The 22,960-nt window shown below is 33.7% G+C and overlaps 1 protein-coding gene across 6 annotated transcripts in view; it reads left to right on the top strand.

Moving 5' to 3' along the window:
* Positions 1-428: 428 nt before the first annotated feature.
* Positions 429-22,960, top strand: part of NOVA1 (NOVA alternative splicing regulator 1) — a 166,947-nt gene continuing 144,415 nt past the window's right edge. For 2 of the 6 annotated variants that reach the window (XM_070775407.1, XM_070775406.1), the window contains exons 1-2: positions 8,572-8,672; positions 10,327-10,406. Coding sequence is in view for 4 of the 6 variants with exons in the window: in XM_070775403.1 (XP_070631504.1) it covers positions 1,137-1,272; positions 3,017-3,160 (280 nt within the window). In the remaining 2 variants the exon portion in view is untranslated. Of the gene's footprint in view, positions 1,273-1,590; positions 1,983-3,016; positions 3,161-8,571; positions 8,673-10,326; positions 10,407-22,960 lie in introns of those variants that run through there. The other 4 variants (XM_070775403.1, XM_070775402.1, XM_070775405.1 and 1 more) reach the window with 4 other exon arrangements.

Genomic DNA, 22,960 nt, shown 5'->3' with positions numbered 1-22,960 from the left:
GTCAGTAACGTTTGCTTCCCGCCTTCCAGCCTAGCGCGTTTCTTGGACCCCCTCGGTTTCTGCGACAAGCGGCTTACGTTTGCCTGAGCCGTGTTGCCGGGGACCCGCGACCTTTCACCCCTCCCTTCCCACAAGAGCGCCCCGGCCCCCGGCCCCGCCCCCGCCGCCGGCGCGCGCCCCCGCGCACGCTCTCAGCCGGCGCGCGCTCTCACTCCCGCGCAGACACGCACACTCTTTCCCCCTCAGGCGCGCCTCCCCCCCCCCGCCCCCGCAGGCTGAGGCTTCGGCGTAGGGAGGCGGCGGCGGCGGCGCTGCTGAGAGGCAGGGACCGGAGCGCGAAGTGTGTGGGAGTCTGCGAACTCAACCCCTCACTACCCTCCCCTCTCAGCCATCCCCCTCCTTCCCCGCCAGCCTCCCCCCTCCCCCCCCCCACAAGCGGGAGAAATAATGAGCGAGACCGGGCGGCAGCAGCAGCAGCAGCAGCAGCAGCAGCGCCGAGCAGCCCAGGCAACGGCAGAACCGCTCCGGCAGCGGCGGCGGCGGCAGCACCAGCAGCGGGAGCGAGCGCAGCGCTAGCGCGGCGCCGGGACCGCCGCGCTCCTTCCCGGCTCTTGCCCTCCTCCGCCGCTCGCTCCTCTCTCCTCATCCACCTCCTTCCCCTCCTCCTGCTCATTCACTCTTTCCCTCGCTCTCCCCTCCTCCTCGGCTTCTCCCCGCGCCCCGCCAGCCCTCTCGCTCTCCCACTCCCTCAGCCCGTCCTCCCCGCTCCCCTCCTCCCGCTCATTCACTCGCCCCTCTCCTTTCTCCACTCTCTCCCCCTCTCTCCTTTCTTCTCCTTCTTTCTCCCTCCGTCTCTCACACCCCCTCCATTCCCCTGTCTCCTTTCTGACACTGCACTGCAGCTGCTCTTCAGCCCTGCCCCCTCCCCAGTGAGAACAAACCAGCAACATTGCTTTTTTTTTCTTAAAGAGATTTCTATTGATCCGATTAAAAAAAAACAAAAACAAAAACAAAACAACCTTAAGAAACCCCAAAAGCAAAAAAAAAGAAAAAAGCAAAAAAAACAACAAAAAAAAAGAAAAAGCCAAAACAAAAGGGAGAACCTTCTCCCCGTAGAAGCGGCAGGAACTGCAAACATGATGGCGGCAGCTCCCATCCAGCAGAACGGGACCCACACTGGGGTTCCCATAGACCTGGACCCGCCGGACTCGCGGAAAAGGCCGCTGGAAGCCCCCCCTGAAGCCGGCAGCACCAAGAGGACCAATACGGGCGGTGGGTATCGCTTCCACCTCCCCGCTGGCCCCATCCCCCGCCGCCCGCCCCTGCTTCCCTGCCTCCCGCCGCCCTCCCTCCCTCCCGCGGCCCGGACACCTCCAGCCCGAACCCGGCGGCTCCCGCGCCCTGCCTCGCGCCCCCTCCCCTGCACCTGCCCCGCACCTCGCCGGTCCCGATACATTTCCATTTCTGTGTTTTATCATTCATCAAAATGGCGACCGGTTTTTTCGGAATAGACCTATCTTTCCCTTTAATCGGTCGAAAGGCTGACCGTTTAAATATCCTAGACCTGGGCAAGGGGGTCCGTTAAGGAGGAAGAGGATGACCCCGAGCGAGGTGATGGCCGCCCGAAGATGCGCGCTGCATTTAACAGTCGGATAAAATAAATAAATAAATGGCACTTGGGTAGCGGAGAGCGAATGACTGGGGCACCGGAGAGTTTTGCTCTCTTCATCCCCTTGGTTTGGGCCACAAGTAGTATGCAAAATCTTGAAGAGTGCATGCTCTTACCGCACTTATACTGTCGGTGCAAAAATCTCTTTGATTTGTCTTCAGGGGTGTGCATACGAGGGTGGGGGTGTCTCGTACTGTGACTTGTTAGTTAACATCCTGCGCTTCCCGGGAAGATGAGTTATAACGGGACCGGGACCGCTTCTTCATTGGCACTGGAGTCATCTTAACAATGCACCCAATGCATCGAGGCAGAGGTGAATTTATCTACAGCATGTACTTTAGAGCCGGATGGGGGTCTTGCGAATGGCACACCCGAAAAATTTGGAACGTTAATGTTCACATAAGGAAGCTGGATTTACCGGGGTGTTTCCTATTTAAGACACCACCAGTTTGACGGAAATTAAAGTTTAGGGAGTTGGCTTTATTTTCTAAAACATTTCATTTCAGTCTTTTTTGGTTCATCCACCCCCTCCGTTTTAATAATTGTGATTCTTTTGGAGAAGGAACATTATCTGGTCACTTTTAAGTGTATTTGATGTAAATGACTCCTAAGCTTTTTAGTATTGGCAAAATTCTTCTTAAGGTCCTTTAATTAATGAGCTTAAACGAGATCATAGTAGACTAAGGAGTGCTAAAGAAATACTCCAGGATTAGTTAGATTTACCAGTCCACATCACTTTGAGTTATTTCCTGGCACTTATTGAAGGCTTGGAATACACCCTACAGTTTGGGTGGATTATTTGGTAGGAGAATGGTTGTTTTGCATACTTTAAGTAGGATACAGGCAATGGCTAATTGTAGTGCTTGTGTGTTTGCTCGTGTCAAATATATATAGCTCATCACTATTTACCGTCCTTTTATTTATTTATTTTGCAATATGTTAAGTGAAGGTTTGTCATGGTATAAATCTCTGAAGTTTTGTTGAAGGGTCAGTTCGTTTTGTTTTACCATAGTAACCACAGATAGAATTGGAAGACTTCCATGTTTGGAATAACAACTGGAATTTAGTCATCAGTTTCTACAGTGTTGCAAAATAATAGAACATGTTTAGATTTTTAATTCCAAGTTAGAAAAAGTATAAATTCTACAGAATGGGAAACATTTCGTATTTATTTATTTTTCAGTGTAATTGGCTTATTTTTGTTCTTTATAAAAACAATTTAACCCCATATTTCCTGCAGCTATATGCCCAGTGGTTTAATCGCTGTTTTTCTCTCTTGAGGGTGGAGGGAGGGTACAAAGTTTAAAATTATTGTTTTAACGGAGTGTATTTCTTTGCATTTTTCAGAAGACGGCCAATATTTTCTAAAGGTTCTCATACCTAGTTATGCTGCTGGATCTATAATTGGAAAGGGAGGACAGACAATTGTTCAATTGCAAAAAGAAACTGGAGCCACCATCAAGCTGTCTAAGTCCAAAGATTTTTACCCAGGTAGGTGCAATGATGAAGAGATTGTTTGATAAATACCCAAGGAAAGGAAAAAAAAAGATCTACCTGTGTTGTGTGCTGTATTGAAAGAATTCTTAATAGTGTGGACTTTATTTAGATATTTGATGTATTAGAGTATTTGTGGAATAATTTTAGAAATATTTTCACTCTTGATTACCTTTGGTTTCTATAATCGATATTCCGTCTCTGATGTAGACCAATTTCGAGATGAATCTTCCTGGGTATTTCTAACTACTTCTTTCTGATTAGGAAAAAAAAAAAAAAGAAACTAAAATTTAAAGATAGAAACCTGGACAGCTGGCATCAGGAAATAGGGTTCTTCTGGAGTTTTCAGACATAATTGTAATGACAATTAGTCTAGAGTGAATTCAGAAGAGGGGATAGAAAGGCTTCTTAAAAGAATGGACCATTTACTTTCTAAATCCATTATGTACCTCTTTCTGCTTCATTGCTTTGTTTGTTGGCCCTGGAGTAAAGAGGACAAGTGCTTCCTCTTCAGATTTTTAAAATATTGTGTTTTTATTTAATTGTGACTAGGAAATATATTATTATATGAGAAGTAGAACCATGCTTCAAAATTTGTGTTATTTAAAAGCTGTGTTTGATCAAAATATGTTAACAGTTTGTGTAGTACTGTAGGTACTGTAACCCAGTGGAATATGGCAAGTTTCCTAGGTGGTATAATTTTTTTTTTTGTACTTTTCAGTGTGTTTTTTAAAATTTTAACTGTTACAGAGTTCTGAGTATTTATCTTTTTAAAAGTCATTTTCTACTTAATATATGGATTTTAAGTTTAATTGGAAAATCTCCGTAATTGAATAGTTATCTCCTAGATAAAACATTATTTGTGTTTACCTTCATGCAGTTTCTGCCATGTTTTTTGATTATTTCATCTTTATGACCATAAAAATATTTGTTCAGTGCTGAGGGGACCAATGCTGCTTATTTTTTTTTTTTCTTGGTGGGAAATAAAAGCTGATTTGCTTTCAGTGATCTAATTCAGTAAGAGTTCTTTAGTACAGCAAAGACATCTGGCATGAATGTAAGCAAAACATTTGGAGGCCAATTGCTTGGTTGTAGAAAATGGACCATTATACTATATAAGAAGGTTTTAGATTGGTTGGAACTATCCTTTAGTTATTTAAATTAAATGTACTATATTTGGTAAACATTACACTTGCTAAACTAAGGTGTAGTCTCTTAAATATGATGTCCCTCAAAAGTTTATTTTCTGTGAGTGTAGTTTTGTAGATGGCTTTCCTTGTCTCTGAAACTTTCCTTATGCATTAGGAAAGTTTGCTAACATATTCACATTCTTAAGTTTAAAAGGTATGTTATGATGGAAAAAATCAATGTGGAATTGTGAAAACCCTTGGTACAAATAAAAGCATTCAAAAGAGCTTGATTGCGGAATTAATAACGTTATAGTTCTAGGAAAAGAGCTGCAATAGTAAATTAAATTCACTGTCAATAGATGAAAATGAAATAGCTTTTTTTGCATTATACATGAGGTGGTATCAGATGTGCAGAGATGTTACAGAAAATTGGTGTTTATCAAGGATATTCCAAATAGTAAATTAAATGCCTTTTCATTTGAATATAGTTTATTTTTAGTGGGTTGGGAACGGTACAACTGGAATTAGATCTTTTGTTTTTAGTCCACATAGTTGTGCATTTTTTCTTATTACATTGAAATTGCTTATATCATTTATAGTTCTGAGGCATGTTATTTATATAGAGCAAGAATATCCATTGGAAAAAATGGAAAACTGGAATGTGTTAAAGAAAATTTTGTGTGTGTAGTGACGTAACCTGATCAAATGTGAGTTGAAATGTCTGGATAAAAGAAGACTTATATTCTGCCTGTAACAGGTGGAAACCAATCACAAACTATGGAAACAATTTTAAGGATAAAATAAAACCCTGTAATTTATAAGAAGCTTTCATAACCCTGAGCACTTTGTATTTAAATATGGTTTTAACTAGGTTATTACCTGCACAGATAGATACATCTCTCTTCTTCTGATAGACTTTAATTTTAGTAGTCTTTCTGTTCATACTTGACCATAAGCCTGTGGAATTATAAAAAGTCCTAGTGTTCTTCAACATAGCAGCCTCTGAGCTACTTTCAACTTGGGTTACTCAGATATACTTCGTGGATACTTAGCTTACTCTTCTCAAATGAACTAAATTATAAAACTATGATTTATGAGATGCCCTTTTTTGTGTGTTTCATATATGTACATATGACTCTACATTCCATTAGAATGAATGTGCCTAATATTTATTTCATGGAGCATTTTTCTATTTCATATTTGTAAGACAGAGTATTTGGGGAAAAGTATGCTTCAGTTGTGTAACTTAATGAATTTTCTCAAATTACCTAAGTTTTAAAACAACGTAATTGTTTTTGGAAGCTTTAGTCAGAATACTGGTGCATTTGAGAATAACTTTCTTCAGGGTGTATATTGCAGGGTACAGACACACTTTGGTGATGTTTTATTAAATTTCAACTCAAATGATATGTGCATTGTTTTTACTATAGCCAGTATAATCTCATATTTATGATATTTGTTTTACTTTCTTTCGCCCTCTGGTTATATCTTTAAAATATCTTAAGCAACCTTGTTTTTTGATTTTTTTATATTTATAGTTGAGATGAAGAAAACATTTTTGTACTTTAATTGGTATGAATTTGGAATTTATAGAACCGTATATTGCATTGTGTATTTTAGCATGGCCATATATTAAATATTTGGGGGAATTGTATGATAAGAATTGTAAAGTACATTTATCAGTTACTGTAATCGGAAAAAAGATTCATTTGACTTTTTGCAGTGCTGTGCAATTCATTTATCTATTTCTAAAAATCTAAATCTTACAAAATACTAACTTATAACCTGTGATTTGTGAATATATCTTTTATTCTTTCTTGTTTAAAGCAACCTAATTTGACTTATTTATATATCCTTTTTATAATTAGGTTACTCAAAGTTATTACCTTTTAATAAAAAACAGCTTTCTCATTTTGGGAAATAAATTACTGTATGCATTTTCAGGATGGTCATAGGATGGTATTATTTTATTCCTTTATTTGATATCTGAAGATGTGATTGTTTAGATTTTGTTAATAAGTAGATTGATTTTATCAGTTAAAATTATTTAATGAATGATTCAGGCAGATAATTGGAAAAGTTTATTAAATATATTATTCTTTGGGAATAATATAGGGTATGTAAAATAAACATTTTCAAGATTTTAGAATACTTCATAGTTTACTTATTCTATGACCCGAGATATTCATTATATCAAACAGGAATTCTCTTATAATCTTAGCATATATTTGTGTGTGTGTTTGTGTGTGTGTGTTTTAAACTGTTTTCATAAATGTGGTTATAAAACTGGATCACCTTTAATATAAATTACTTACTTTTTTTGGTCCTTTAAAACTTGAACTCATTATCCCTAGATTTTATTGCATCGTAATTTTATCTCAGTCCAACTTGGGTGGTGCTTATTTAAAACATCACAAACCATTTATATGTAAAATCTTTAAAAATCAAGAAAAAGCAGAATGTAAGTGAAATTTTCTTTTACTGAAGGAAATAACCCCACATTGCCTTAATTTTGACAGGGGGAACATTCACTGGCCAATTTAACCTTTAGGACTGGGATTGTGTAAGAATGATCATTCTTTTAGAAATAAGAGGAGTTTGTGAAGTTTAAAATAGATCACTTATTTTGTTTACATTGTTGAAGGAAGAGTATTATTGTATTAGTAGTACAAGATGAATGAATACTTTTGTTATAGCCTCTGAAAGTTGCAGTCTATACTCTTTTCTTTGATCTAAGTTGCAAAGCATCTTAGAAATTTATTGGCATATATTTTAAGGCAAAATTAGCAGGTAAATATAATTATAAGAAGAAAATAAAGTATAATTTGCAGTATTGTTGAGTTTAATAACGATAGCTATCAATTGTGCTGTTTTGGTTTTAGTATTGTCAAAGAGTTGCTAACACATAACGTTTTTTCCTTTAAAGTTGTGATATTTGTATTTGTCATACTACTAATCGTTGTGGGTTTTTTTTAATATTTTATCTCTATATCCTCAGTTGTAGAAGGAACCATAAGCTTTCACTTATACATTAATATCTGTCTGAAAATTTGTTGTATTTTTAAGATGTTATTTCTCATTTTGAGTAATAGGAAAACAACATATAAAGGAATGTTAGTGGCATAGCACATCTGTATTAAAATTGTAGTTTCTGAAAGATATAATTTTTATACTTAACTCATGAAAGCAAATGTTTTGTGGTATGAAATATTTTAGAAAGATTGAATCAGCATTAAAAATGTTAGCTGTTCATTTAATTTGATTCTTTTTAAAATTTCACACTGATGTTATTATATCTTCTATTATCAATTTAGTAGGTTATGGAACATCATTAATTTATAGAGTCATTGTTTTCATGAATTATTATAGCACGACGTCACTTTGAATTTTGCTATTTGAAGCCTTCTAGATTTTGGGAAAATAGTTCATTTAAAATTTTTGACATTGTAAAGTGATACAGTACGTCTAGCAAAATTGCCTTGCAAATATCACCCCCAAAGGATTTCAAAATAGTCTAAAAATAATGAACACAATTGGTAAAATAGTTCAATATTTGTGTATTGAAGATGTTTCATGTAATATACAACAAGGAAAAACGATCTGTGTCTTGGGAATTCTAAGGAGTGTGTGGTATCACTAAAAACCAAGCTATAAACCACCAGTTAGAAACATGTCTTTTTATAGTTCTGTTCTTTTGTTTTGTTTTGCTCTGGCTTAAAATAATTAATTTTTCTCTTAAATATTATAAGTAACATTTGCTGAACACAGTTATGCCACTTGTTAACTAAAATTTCATACTATATATATATACACGTATATATATATATATATATAATGTGTATATATTTAAGTTTAATCAGGTCCCACTTGTTTACTTTTGTTTTTATTTCCCTTACTCTAGGAGGTGGGTCATAGAGGATCTTGCTTTGATTTATGTCATCAAGTGTTCTGCCTCTAAGAGTTTTATAGTTTCTGGTCTTACATTTAGGTCTTTAATTCATTTTGAATTTATCTTTGTGTATGGTGTTAGGAAGTGTTCTAATTTCATTCTTTTACATGTAGCTGTCCAGTTTTCCCAGCACCATTTATTGGTACATATATGTTTTTGCCACAGAGTTTAGTCTCAGTTATTTCCAGTTTAGTGGAGCTGTATTTTAAAGGATAACTTTTATGAGCAAGTGCAGCTTTTCAGAATAAAATTGGGGGGGATGAGGGTGGGAGACTTGTGCTTGATTGCCATCTCATTTCCATCTTTGGATGCAGCTCTAGCATAAAGTTAAACAACATCTGCAGAGATCTGACTGACAAACATCTCTCTGGGACTCATCATTGCAGCCTGCAGCAGGTGCATTCAGCTTTGCAGTCTTTTCCAAAAAGAGGTTAGTTTGTTCTAACATTTATCAGTAGACCAGTGGGAGCAAGTGACTAGAGAGAAGAGGTTGGTTGTCACTTGTCCAGTGCTGGAATACTACAGGTAATTGGACTGGACTGGTGGGAACTGCTGCAGTGTGTGTCTCACATTGCACTGCAGCTGCTATGGAGCTTAATTAACCTGACCCTCAGAGACTGAAGTGGCATGGTATGAACCATAACATGCAAGAAATGAAGCAGTGCTTTTCAGTGCTTTTGATGCTTGGGTTGGTGAAATTTCTTCATCCTGTTCTTTAAAGATACGTTATCAACTTTTCCATTTTTTATGTGGATATATTTGCAGCTAAAATGATTTCCATGAATCTGATAGAATCTACATAAAAAGGAGAGGGGGACTTTAGGTGTAGAAATAAAAATCAAATAACCTTAAGTTAAAATTTATTTAAAATTACTTGTTCCACAGGTATATTTTCAAATCATAAGTGAATGGAAGTAAGTGGAAGTACATTGGAGTTCTTTTAAAATTATTATCCTAAATTAACATTTGTTTATTTTATAAGAGAAAGAACCTATTTAAAATTAAGTAGTATCTTTTTAGCATGTTAGGGACTTTGACAAACAGACTTTGCTGAGTGTTTTGATGTGCTCCAATAAACAAGACAGGAATAGTATGTTAAAAATGTTTTTAGGATGCTTTAGCTTAACATAGGAGTGCTGTTGAAATGGTTTTTGACCACAATTTATTATAAGTAAATTAAAAGTTGATTATAATAAAAACTTTTTAAAAGTCTGTCATTCATTTCTTTTGTTTTCAATTTCTTGATCTATTTGAAATATTGACAGTATGCTTCTATGACACGTACAGAAGTTTCCTGTATGTTCTAATAGTATTTGCATTAGTTAGATATTTCATCACAGTCCTGTTTATCAGTTGGCCTTTGCACAGAAAACAGTTCTTAAATCTGGCAAAGTGCTATACCATTTTAAAATAATTCAGAATTTTGAAATGTCATTTGGATTCTTTGTGAAGCAGTTTCATTATTTTGACTTTTTGTTAGTCTCACTAAGTTAAATTTTTTGGTATCCATTGGCTCTTAACTTGTCAATTACTCAAGAGTAATTAAGTTTTGGAGTTTGCAAATTTTTGGAACCCCTTTACTTATCTTGAAGGAATTTTTATGAGAGTGGCCAGTAACTATTTGATTCTGAAGTTACTGTCTGTAAGAAAAAAGAACTTTTAAATTTTATCTTAATTTGGTTATGAATAATTGGTAATTTATTAGTAATTATAGTAATTGTGGGAAATACGATTAAAATAATAGTCTCTAGAATTGGAGAGTTTCATTTTTCCACTTTTAAACATATTTTACTTTTTAATCAAAATTTTTTATTTTTTATATTGTGGAATGTTATTTTATTAATTCTCATCAATATATTCTTTAAAATTTCACATGTAAGATGTTTTGATATTTAATAAGAATAAACATTTTAAGACTACAAAGTAGAAAAAAAGAATATTATGTACACAAGCAAACTTTTTGAGATATTTTCAACATTGCTAAGTTTCAAACCATGATATGGATATCCTTTTCCATGACATACTTGATCATGAAAACACATAATATCTACACTCCATCATTCATCTTTTGCTGCTTCCTGCAGGGCCTGTCATAGCATCGTTGACAGGACCAGATGAAAAATGAAATCAGTATCTTGAGTTTTTTAACAGCAAAATGATTCAGGTAAGATTATTTGGTGTGGAAAATAAAACATTTTTTAAATTATTCTTATACTCATTTAATAATTGATACTTTTAAAATTAATATTTTTCTTATTTCAAGTCCTGTTTTATGTCTTACTGATGTTCAGTATATTTTCAATATCCAGTGAACTTTATTCTGAACTCAGTAATGTTTAAGTTTCAGACTGTGGTGTTTCTTACTTTTCTTGTGATGCTTGGCATACTTTTTGAAACTTTGAAGAGTAACTTTTCTTTTTTAACGATTTTTGAAAACAGTTACACATTGAAGGGCCCATAGTTCATTTGTAGGATAAATTTTCCCATAATGAACTTATTAATTAAATAAGACTTCAAATCCTGCGTTTCTTCTAAGGTATAATAAATAATACTGTGTTGACTGAATTTTTGGAAATCATTGTTGAAGAAAGTTGCCTTCATTTAAATTGTTAATAATTTGCTGTCCTAGTACTTAGATAGGGCAGTGACTTTAAGATTTAGTAATTAGAAAGATAGAATAGAAGGAATGGGGTAGTGCACTTTATTAACACAGAATAGTAGAGAATTCGGTATATATTTTTGTTCTATGTTGCTAAATGTTTTTGATTAACTGCAGCTTTTCAATTTTGGTTATGTTCATTTTTGAAATACTTGTTTTTGAAGGAGTATGTGTTGGGCACAATTGAGCCTATACTTGGAGACTGTTCACTTACACACATAGTTTTATTCTTTGTATAAATCCTGTGTTTTTATTTTTCTAAGACTAGTTAATTTTTTAAGCCAGGAAAGTACTTTTTAAAAAAGTCTAGTTTCATTCTTCACTATGAAATCTGTCCGGAAGTTTTTCTCTTATTAATTATTGTGTGTATTTATAGATACTTCCTAGGAGTCCAGGTGTCCTTTGGTTATTATGAATTAAAATTATTACAAAGCATCTTTTCTTTGTAAAGGACTATGGGTATGTTTTGCATCATCCTAAAATGTTGTTCTTAATTGTTACTGTCTCCTTAGGTTTTGCTTACTTTTTTTTTTTTTTTTAATATTATATGGCATCTTCTGGCAGTGACTTAGTGAATATTGAAGGGGCTTAGGAGTATCCAAGAGGCTTTTTATTTTTTCATTTAAAGGAATTGGAAAAATTATAGAATTGTGAAACTAGATGAAAGAAATGGCACTTAAGTGTGATCTTTTCCAGAATCTTCATTTAATAGTTGAGAAAACCAAGATACAAAGAGTGATATAGGCCAATAATTGTCCTCAACTTTTAAATGCGATTTTGAATTTGTGGTACAGTTTTAGTAGGTAGTTTATTCTCATTTTGCTTTCCCCCGTTTTTTTCCCTCCTCTTTTTGAATATAACTCTCTGAGGATATGTCATCATTTCTCTCACCTAGTTTTAAAATAAATACACTCCCCACTCCCACTTTTTTATACTAAGTTGAAAGCACAGTAGTTATTTTACAGTAATTGTTGTTGATTTTGATTTGGTATACTCTAAGGCCAAAGACAGGTCCTCTTTACCATATATTAAAAAACAAATGATCTGATAGATTATATTGCCTGGAATATAAACTGGTCATTTTCTGTATTTTCAAAATTGTATTGCTTGAAAGTGACAGTATTCAGGATGATTTGATTTCTACAACTTTTGTTGCTTTCTTTCATTTGCAAAGTCCTTTCTTTTCCTTCTTTTCTTCTTATTTTCCCCCTTCCTTTGTTCCTCAGCTCAACTTTTTAATTTCTTCACTTTTGGTTAAACTGAGTATTGGCTTTGCTAAAAAAAATAAAGACTTTCTAAGTCAGATTCTGCTTTCAAGGATATATATATATATATATATTTTCCATATTTTTGACTTACAAAATTTCCTTCAGTATTGCATATTTGGCTAGGTAGTCATAACAGTTGGTTTTAAAAGGACAGAGTATTATGATTAAGAAATAAACATGAGGCTAATTTTAAGGTAATCTAAGTAAAAGTAAGATACATAATAAAGTAGTTATTAATTTTAAAACATAATTATTTTTTTTTTTGTCTACCCATTTCATTAAATTGGTCCACTTCTTGGTTAATTAGAATTCTGATGCTCTTTGCATTTCATTATAGGCTTAAGCACTACTTTCTAACATAATCACAGAAGTTACTTATGTGATTTTGAAGGTATTTTTCCTTCATGGATTTAAATTAAAACAAAAAATTTTGTCATAGTCTTTACTTACTTTAGTAGACTACTAGCATTAAGCTCGGAGAAGGCAATGGCACCCCACTCCAGTACTCTTGCCTGGAAAATGCCATGGACGGAGGAGCCTGGTAGGCTGCAGTCCATGGGGTCGCTAGAGTCGGACATGACTAAGCAACTTCACTTTCACTTTTCACTTTCATGTATTGGAGAAGGAAATGGCAACCCACTCCAGTGTTCTTGCCTGGAGAATCCCAGGGACGGGAAGCCTGGTGGGCTGCCGTCTATGGGGTCGCACAGAGTCAGACACAACTAAAGCGATGTAGTAGCAGCAGCAGCAGCAGCATTAAGCTTCATTGATATGAAAAAATTTGTCATCCTACATGCTTGCTATATGTTCAGCATGTAACTCAGTGCTTTAAACATCTGTGGCATTTGAAATATAAATCAATGTGTGATTGAATGAATGACTAGTCTGAGGCTTCATCTGTGAGTGTTGTGGATATAGAAGCAACCTTCAGTTTTTCATTATATTTCTAGTTTAATGGGATAGTATCAATACAATGGATGTAGAAGGCAGTTCATCTTTAGTTGTTTATTGTGTTTATAGTTTCTTAGGGGTGAGTATCTGTGTGAGGAAAATCTGATGTTGGATAAGAAATGAGTTCAAAAATCAATCAGTTAAGAAATGGCTATAGACATGTTAAGATAAATATGGACTAGGTCTTAAGAAAGAAGAGTAGAATTTAATTTTCTATTTAGCATGTTGTCTTCTGTAAAGAAAAGTGAAAGCCAATATTACAGTACTTCAAAGCCATCTCCCATATGAAGATTAATTTTAAAATACTGTCTTAAGAAACACGAGCTTAACTAACATTTATTTATTAATAAAATAATAAAAAGTACCTGTGTACAAGATGTCAGAGTTATATTACATCATACTTTGCCACATGGCTACCTATGTAGTAAGGAATAATCTACTGATCACTTTTCTTAAGATACCTTGAAAATCAAAGATTACTAACCACTAAATTAAGATTACATTATTAAAAATAGGATTAGTAAATTTTTGTTTTTAATATATTTTAATATCTCTTCCTCCCCCCTGTAGTGGAGAAGTAAAGGTATAAATATATTACAGCTTTTAGAAGCTGGACTAAAATTTTTACTCATGAGAAAAGCATACCAACTGTTGTAGTAGATTGGAATTTATACGTTTTGAGTTTGACTAACTTGTATACTTTATTTGAAATTAAAATTTTAGGAAAGTTATTGAATATGGTTTTCTTCAAAGTCTTTTAAATGCTTTCTTAAACAGAATTTAGAGAGGTATGAAGTATTAGTGTTCATCTCATAATAATAGATTGTTTCATTTTTACTACAGTAAACCAGTGAAACTTCTAAGATTTAATAGATAAATATATTTTGTTTCATGCTTAGCCCATTGCATGTGTGTGTGCTAAGTTGCTTCAGTTGTGTATGACTCTTTGCAACCCTGTGGACTATAACCCACCAGGCTTCTCTGTGCATGGGATTCTCCAGGCAAGAATACTGGAGTGGGTTGCCATGCCTTCCTCCAGGGGATCTTCCCACATATTTATAAATTCAGTTTATTTTAAAAAAATTCATGAAGAGTAATGGATTACAATAACTCTTAAGTGTTTCTTTATTTGACTGCTTCCCCTGCATTGTCTGCCACTATGGCCAGATTTTAACTTTCTGGTGGACATTTATGTGTTCCCTCTGGGGTTGGGACTAAATACACAATTCTCTGAAGATCTTACTGTCAAGCAGGGGGTGATAAGAAACAATAAAGATAAATATCTGGTTATAATGAAAATTGATAATTGTATAATGATAGAATTATGTCTGGAAGTGGAAACTGTCTCTGTCAGTGGCAAGATCTTGAGAGAAGAGGGTATACTTCGGAAAAGACTTCAAACAGGAGCTGACAAAGTTTTGAAGGTTGAATTTTAATTTGCCTGGTAGACAGGAGTGGAAGGTCACTTGAAGCAGAGACTGTATACATAGTGATGAAATTATGAAAAATACCCCTCGTATATTCAGGGATCCAAAAGTTATTTGATATTACTGGGATAAAAAGTAGATATTGCTGTGGGGAAAGAGTGGGAATAGGGAGATACTGTCATTAATAGTACAGATAAAAAATGTATTACAAATGTAAAAGAGAAAAGTGTGATTGAAGAATATTCATTTTGGGGACATTCATTAGCAAGAAATATTTGAAAGAAAAAATACATCTATTACGTTTTTAAAATGAATGACAGAGTACTATAATTAAAATATAATATTTCTATAAATGTGAATAGTGATATTTGCATGGTGGCGGAAGGATTGCCTTAGTTATCTGAAAGCAGGGTAGTAGACTAGAGAGGCTTCCTCAGCTTTATACGTAGAATTAAAGAGAAGACTAAGAGGAGCAAGGGAAGGGTGAGGCAACTAGTGATACAGAAAAGAAATTTAGGAAATACAGAAGCTATCTTTTGTTAAGCAACTATGTGCTCTGAGGGTAGAAGAAAAAGGTGTGGGACCCAGTGATGAAAAATGTCAGTGAGGAATGTTTTGCTGTATTCAGGAAAGCTCTGGAGATAGAAATTGGTTTTTCACATTCATTCACATTTATGTAACCTGTTGGCTACACAGGTGCATTTAAAGTTAGTGACTCAAGTGGTTTTTTTTTACTAGTTTGCCTTTGATTAATAGCTATTTAGAATCATATAGCTGATAAAAATTTTCACCTTCCTTAAATTATATGAATATGTAGGCCTAGTTTCTAGCTCTCTTGGTATATGAACATTTATTTTTAATTTGATGAAAATTAGTGATTTGTACAACGTATGCATTTTTAATGTGCGAATTTTAATTTTTGGTAGTGTTCAAACACTGAAGTTTTGGTATGTGATAGACATTGGTGTGTGTTATGTCAGTGAAAAAACTGAAGCTCCTTACTCATTGTTAGTTGATTCTCTGTTGTGTAATTATTTTGTTTGGAATTTCAATTGATTATTGAGATTCAGCAGGATTCTCCATCATTGATGTTTATTTCATATAAGAATCAGTCTTAATTGATAATCTATCAACTCCAGATGAGTTTAAAAAGTGATTGTGAAAAATATGGCACTGTTTTACATTTGGAAAATGGGATTAAAATTTCTCTAGCATTTATACTTATTTGTGGAATTATTGGCTAGTTGTGTAGAGAAACATTAAAAAATTGAACAGCTGAAGTGACATTAAGCACCAGATGGGAATTTGAAACAAAAATATTCACTGTGTAATCTTTATTTAAGTGCTGTTCATAATTCAATAATACCAGTTGTGTAACTCAAGATTGATTTCAGTATAAAAAGGAAGCATAAGCAGTGTCTCATTGCCTTCAAATTGATATACATATCATGATATGGTAACATAACTTATTCTTTAAGGGATAGATAATGTAGGTAAGATGACTGCATACATTGCAGAATCAATGCAATTCTCTCTGAGAAAGTTTGTGAAGAAACTTTGGGTATGTGAATTGTCACATTAAATTTAATATCTCGTGAATTCTGCCTTTAAGATGATCCTCTATTTTACATTTACACATATATTTTAAAAGAAAATTTCCAGCCATGTTTCATTACAGTAATGTTTGACATTCTTTCTTCTGAAGTACGTACCTATTCTGTTTAAAGAAAGGTATGTTCCTTTGAAAGCTTTATCATATTTTTAGCTACACTGGTATATTTGACATCTTGTTTAAAAACTAGAATGACTCTAGATGTGAAAACACAAACTGTGATAATAAGCTAGATATGCCATATGTGGCAGTTTACGTTGGCATATATCTCAAATGGCATGTTTAATGTACTGTATTACTAAAATTAGTAATTTTACAGTGGAAGACTGCTACTTTTATTTTACAGTCTTTCGCTGGTGGGCTTAGAATGCTGACAGACCCTTTACTTTGTAAATTCTTGTTTTCAGCCTTTGCAAAAAAATCTTTTCGCCATTAAAATGATCTACTTGGGATCTCTCTTAGTAGCTAACTTATTCTCTGGAGTTTGTGAAAATTAATGAGATCTGCAAGTAAGCAGCATGCAGTTTGACAGATGACTATGAATGTGAATAGTAGTTACATATATTGTATTTTTGTTAAGGAATAATAATGCTAATATATTTGATATAGCCAAAACTGATTTAGTAAAATAAATAATTAAGAACTGAAAATGGTATTTTTATTTTTAGGAAATGTATAGATATTAATAGAAAAAGCATGGAGCTTCTATGTCTGTATACCATTTATAAAACCATTTAAAGAGAACTTCAATACACATTGCCCTTTTATGATACAATACTCAACTATAAAATCATATTTCAGGTTTCTTGAACAATTATTTTTGAATTTTTAAAAATACTGCTTTTATCAAAAAATTTCTGAAAACCTTTCAAATGCTTCAGCAGACTGCATTGAAAATAAGTAGAAACTCTACAATGTGAGGGAGATAATTTAGGTAAATGAAAGGGATAAATAAATAATTAAGGACTGTGTACATTTTTTGACTAAAAATATGCAGAACAAATACAATTCTGTTTGAGGAAAATTTTGAAGATATTTTATGTTTAGGAATTGTTTCAAATAACATTTAGTAATTTCAGTATCTTTTAAAGGGCCAGGCTCTGAATTCTTTTTTTTTTTTTTTAACTTTACAAGATACATTGTAAAGTGAATTCTTTTATGTACGTATTTAAACTATCTCTGTGACCATTACTGGGAAAAGTCATAGTCCTGTTTTTAAAAGTCTAAAACTGTATAACTAAAACTTATTATAAGTAAGTAGTACATAAAAGTATTTTACTAATCATGACATAATTAGATGTTACATCACTATACTTAAGTATCAGTGTAGCCAGGAATTTTTTATATCTGTTTTATAGTTGAGGAAAATAAGATAGTGAAGGTTAAAATGATTTGTCATATAGAAAGTTAAAAATGATGAACCTATTTGTTTACTGTTATTCTATAACACTCTGCATCAGACTGCTTATTAATTTGAGTTCAAAAACATGGTATTCAAAATTTAGGTACGGTTTACCAAATTGCCACATTTGACCTGGCACTGAGAAATAGATATTTTTTATGGATTGGTAATTCCCCTTCTTCATCTGGAAATCCTTCAGATTTCAGTTTTACAATTGAAAGCACAACTGTAATAATTAAGCAAAATAGAGACATAAAACACGTTTTCTGTTCTGACCAGACCTCTGTAAACATAGACCTTGATGTCGTCTGTATGTTTCCCATCTTTATATTGCTGTTAGACATTAAAAGAGTTTGAATTTTTGCCTTGTCTATGAAGTTATTTACATGAAATCATTTGGTTGTTCTGTTTAGCATTGTACGATTTGCCTTTCAGATTTTATATCATATATGACCACTGCTCTAGAGATTTGTTCAACTGTAGTCTTACGGTTAGTAAGGTCTAGTCAAATCCCTATGATAGTGCTTACTATAATCAAAGTTTTTATGAAGATAATATGCTTTGATATTATACAGTAGAGTTTATTAAGGAATTGTCAAGCCATATCAGTACTTTTTAGTGTTTTCTGGGGATATAAGATGGAATACAAGACTCCTAGACAACATGTGATGTCAGACAGAGCAGAGTTTGAATCCAAGCTCTGCCACTTAACTAGTATGATTTTAGTCAAATCTTTTAATCTTCTTGGACCTCTGATTTTCTCATCTGTGTGTGATTAGTTCCTCTTGTATAGATATAAGATATTAGGGAAAAATATAAAACCATTTTACATAATACCTGACATATAATAAGCATTTTATGACTTATCTTTTTTCATCTCCTTCTTCTCATATTTGTTACATTTAATAATACTATGTTTAAAGCAGAGACTCTAATGTAAAACAAATTATATTAATGGGGTAGTAAAAAGGAAAGCTTGCTCTAAGGATTTTTTCAAGATTGTTTTTTTCTCTTAATAACTAATTGTTATAAAAATGCAGGTAATACAAAGAAAGCTAGTTAGCCTCTCCTCATCTTTTAGGATAATTAATATAAATAATTTGGTATGTATTCTTTCAGATTTTACAAATGCCTTTTTATATAGGTCCATATTTTTAGTAGATAATTACAAATGATATTTGTTGTTAAAATTTGAAATAAGTTTTCAACAAATTGCTTCTTTTGGTTAATGGACTTATGAAGTTTCTACGGTGGCCTTCCAGTCTCACCTATGTGGATATTTTTACTTGCATAGCCTAAAAATATGTTCTGTCATACCCCTGAATATATGCAGAGCTTTGTTTGTTTGTTTTTCACCCATATAGTTGGGATAAAAACTAGGGGCATGATTTTATAATATTTAACTAGATTAAATCTCATCTGCAGCATGTGGGCTTATTTGTATTAAGACTCTTAAAAGTTAACGTAATTGGTTAGTCCCTCTTTCTTCATTGTACATTAAAAATATTGATCAGAGCTTCAATGGGAATAAATCAGGTGGCATGTAGGATATTTAATACTTACTTTCATGATCTTTTTTAGGATACTAAGATTTCTGAAAATTCTTTTCCTATTAGTCAGAAAAAAAGTCATAGTGTATAGAAGGATAAAACTAGATATTTAATGATATACATGATGATTCATAAGGCTTGTTTTTTAGCTTAAATTTTCAATTGCTTCTGTGAAGACCTTAAGAATTTTAGTTCATGCAACTTCCATGAAAGATCTAAGAAAATTTACTAATGTAGTGTTATGAAGAGTGTCTTTTAGGGGTCACGATTTATTGCTTTACATTTCTTAACAAGTATTCGTATTTTCTGTGAGTCATCACAAAAATTCTTCGTTGGCATTATGGTAAAATTCTTTTTTATTATTTGCCTATATTTTATTATAACTAGTGTATAAGCTTAATGCTGTATTCAGTATCCTTACATCTTAAATATTATATACATATTAAATATTTTAAGTTTATCTAATACTATGAAAACAAAAACAATATATATGATTTTGTTTTGTGTGAATGCTCCTTTGAGGACAATAAATAAATCATATTGATTTGGGGATTGCTTTATAGAAAATATAAAATATTAGTGAATGTTTATTATGGTATTGAGTAAATTCAGTTTTGTATTTAGAATGTTACACCTTTGAATATATAAAAATACTAAATGCTATAGTAAAAAATGAAATGAGAAACTTTTTGCAAAAGGTAATTTTAATTCCAGAATTATTGAATATTATGGGCCAAATCTTTAGAGCAGTATGTTTATTTAGGATACTTAGAATGTGTACAATGACAATGAAGTCGTCAAATTGAAATGAGAGTAATATTGAAAGCTGACAGTTTACAAAAGAGGAACGTGTATTTGCCTAGGGTAGAGATCACTAAGGGTTATCTCTGTTTATATTAGGGTATGGTTTTGAGAAATAGAGCAATTTGAAATAGGCTGTGAATGCTGGAAATAATCCCAACTTCCTTCTTTCGTGTAACATTTTAACTTTTTTTGGTAACTAAGGCAAGAGGCCCCACAATATATGATGAATTTAAGTATCAGTTACAGAATATCCTGTCATACTAGATTGATGATTTTACCCTCCTATTTCACTGATGAAAAAAGTAACTGAACAAAATTTCACAAGCTTCCACCATTAGATCTAGCAACCTAACTACTTCAGTACCTATATGGTCTATATTTTCTCTTATTCTGATAAACTGTCCCTGCCCCTAGGAAAGGCCAATCCTTTACTTTTATTCTAGATTCCATGCCTTCTGGGGTACTCAAGACATTTTTTAGAGATTGTTTCTTCTTTCCTGGGTTATCTGATAAAATCCTCTCCTAGTCTATTCTTTTTTCTCAACCTACAAACATACTGTTATTTCTCCAGTGTTAAAAAAAGGGACTGTTATTTCTCCAGTGTTAAAAAAAGGGCATATTCTCTTAATCACACTGCCTGTTCCGGTTACCAGGCCATTAACAGTAAAATGCTTCAAACTACCTGTCCATAGTTGTGCTGTCTCCAGTTTCTCTCCTCCCATTTTTCTTTAAAAACTATTTTAATTAGGATTTTGACCCCATCCTTCCAGGAAAACTGTTGTTGTCAGGGTTACTGGTGACTTTAATGATGATAATTTAGTGGTCAATTCTCAGTTCTTATCTTTATATACAGTCTGTATGTAGCATTTGACATAGTGATCACTGCGGCTTTGAAAAACTTCTTTCTTCATCCAGCTTACATCTACCTAGCGATTGCAGCCTTGAGTTTCCTTTGTTGGTGTCTTCTCATTTCTCTGAGCTCAGTCCTCGGACCACTCTTTCCTTTTTTCTTTACATTGTTACTCCCTTGGTGATCTTAGTCAGTGTCATGATTTCAAATAACCATATGTTCTTTGATGACTACCAAATATTTATATCCAATCTGGATCTTTCATCTGGACTCTAGACTAATGATGCACCTTCCCACTTCATATCACACGTATGTCTAATAAGTATGTTAGAATTAGATATGATTTTATATATTCTAATGTTTCTGGTCTCAAAATCTACTTCTCACACAGGCTTCATTTTAATTACAGCTTCATCCTTCCAGTTTTGTAAGGCCAGAAATCTTGAAGGCATCCTTACCTTCTCTCTTTTCAGTCAGATTTTACATCTAATTTGTCATGATTCTGATTGTTTTTAAGATATGCACCTTAAATGAAAGCTGAAAGCAAATATTGAAAGCAAAAGTAAATGTTGAAACCGTTCGTTTTGCTCTGCTTAGTCAAGAAAAGAATTAACTAAAGGTGGTTGGCTATGAATTCAGTATGTTAAAACTCTTTTGGGAAAATGGCAGAAAGTACTCTGTCCTAGTTACTGTACTGACTAGGTTGAGCCCCCAAGTTATAATTTCAAAAGGTAAAGCACTGGGAAAGCTAGATTCATGTTTAATTTTATGTTATAGGGAATTCTTGTAGCAAGCAGTCTGTACCCTAAGGAATATCAGTGTATTCATTAGAGTAGGATAAATATTTTTGTACCTGCAAGAATTGATTTTTAAAGAATAAATATAAAGCAGTAAGGTTAATAAAATTTTAAATAATACTGGTTCATTGGGTTATACCAAAATGAAATCCATTTATCCTTGAGGACACAATTAGCTTAAAATGTAAATCATGTTAGGTGGTATGTACACATAAATGATAAATATATATACACTGACCAATTTGGAAAATTTTGTTAAATCAAGACTTGATCTTTTTCAAGGACTATGCATTAAAGAAATTGCATACCTCAAAATTATCCAAATGGTAAATACTTTCCTATAAAATATTTTGAGATGCTTTTATACTTATCAACTATGAATCTTCTCAATTTTATAGTCCATGAAAACTTAGTCTAGTTAGTGAATTTCATTTCTCTAAATCAGTTCAGTTCAGTTCATTTGCTCAGTCGTATCCGACTCTGCAACCGCATGAACCGCAGCACACCAGGCCTCCCTGCCCATCACCAACTCCCGGAGTTTACCCAAACTCATGTCCATCGAGCTGGTGATGCCATCTAACCATCTCATCCTCTGTTGTCCCCTTCTCCTCCTGCCTTCAATCTTTCCCAGCATCAGGTCTTTTCAAATGAGTCAATTCTTTGCATCAGGTGGCCAAAATACTGGAGTTTCAGCTTTAACATCAGTCTTTCCAATGAACACCCAGGACTGATTTCCCTTAGGATGGACTGGTTGGATCTCCTGGCAGTCCAGGGGACTCTCAAGAGTCTTCTCCAACACCACAGTTCAAAAGCATCATTTCTTTGGCGCTCAGTTTTCTTTATAGTCCAACTCTCACATCCATACATGACCACTGGAAAAGCCATAGCCTTGACTAGACGGAGTTAATTTTTACTATTTTCCTTTTATTCTATACTCAGTTATTAATGGAAATTGTATTATTTAACAGAATAAAATAATTGAGTTTTTATAGAGCCAATATAATGTTTTTAATCAAATAATTACATAATAATTTGACTTCCTTTCTAGTCACGCATTTTATTAGTATGTCTTACTGACAATCTCTGGAAATAATCTATGAGAATAAGACAAAGCTCTATACATCTCAATATATAAATGATACAGTAGAGGAAGTTTGTTTAGTCACTGTGGTGTAAAAAGGGAAAATTGTGGTAGTTGTGGTTTCCTGGATTACAGGGATAAGAATATGTGGATTTGTATTTGGTTTCATTTTAAAGTTTAACATTTAAATTTAATTTTCTGGTTCAAGATTATGGCTTAAAGTTTGTGACTTAAAATATTTTACTCTGATCTGCTTAATATTAAATCATCCCTTTGTATTAGTGGTCATTTATGTGAGGTTTGGGTTTCCATATCAT

Source organism: Bos indicus, chromosome 21 (assembly GCF_029378745.1).
Source record: "Bos indicus isolate NIAB-ARS_2022 breed Sahiwal x Tharparkar chromosome 21, NIAB-ARS_B.indTharparkar_mat_pri_1.0, whole genome shotgun sequence".
NCBI lineage: Eukaryota > Metazoa > Chordata > Mammalia > Artiodactyla > Bovidae > Bos > Bos indicus.
The sequence above is the reverse complement of the archived record's forward strand: the minus strand, read 5'-3'. Positions and strand labels throughout refer to the sequence as shown.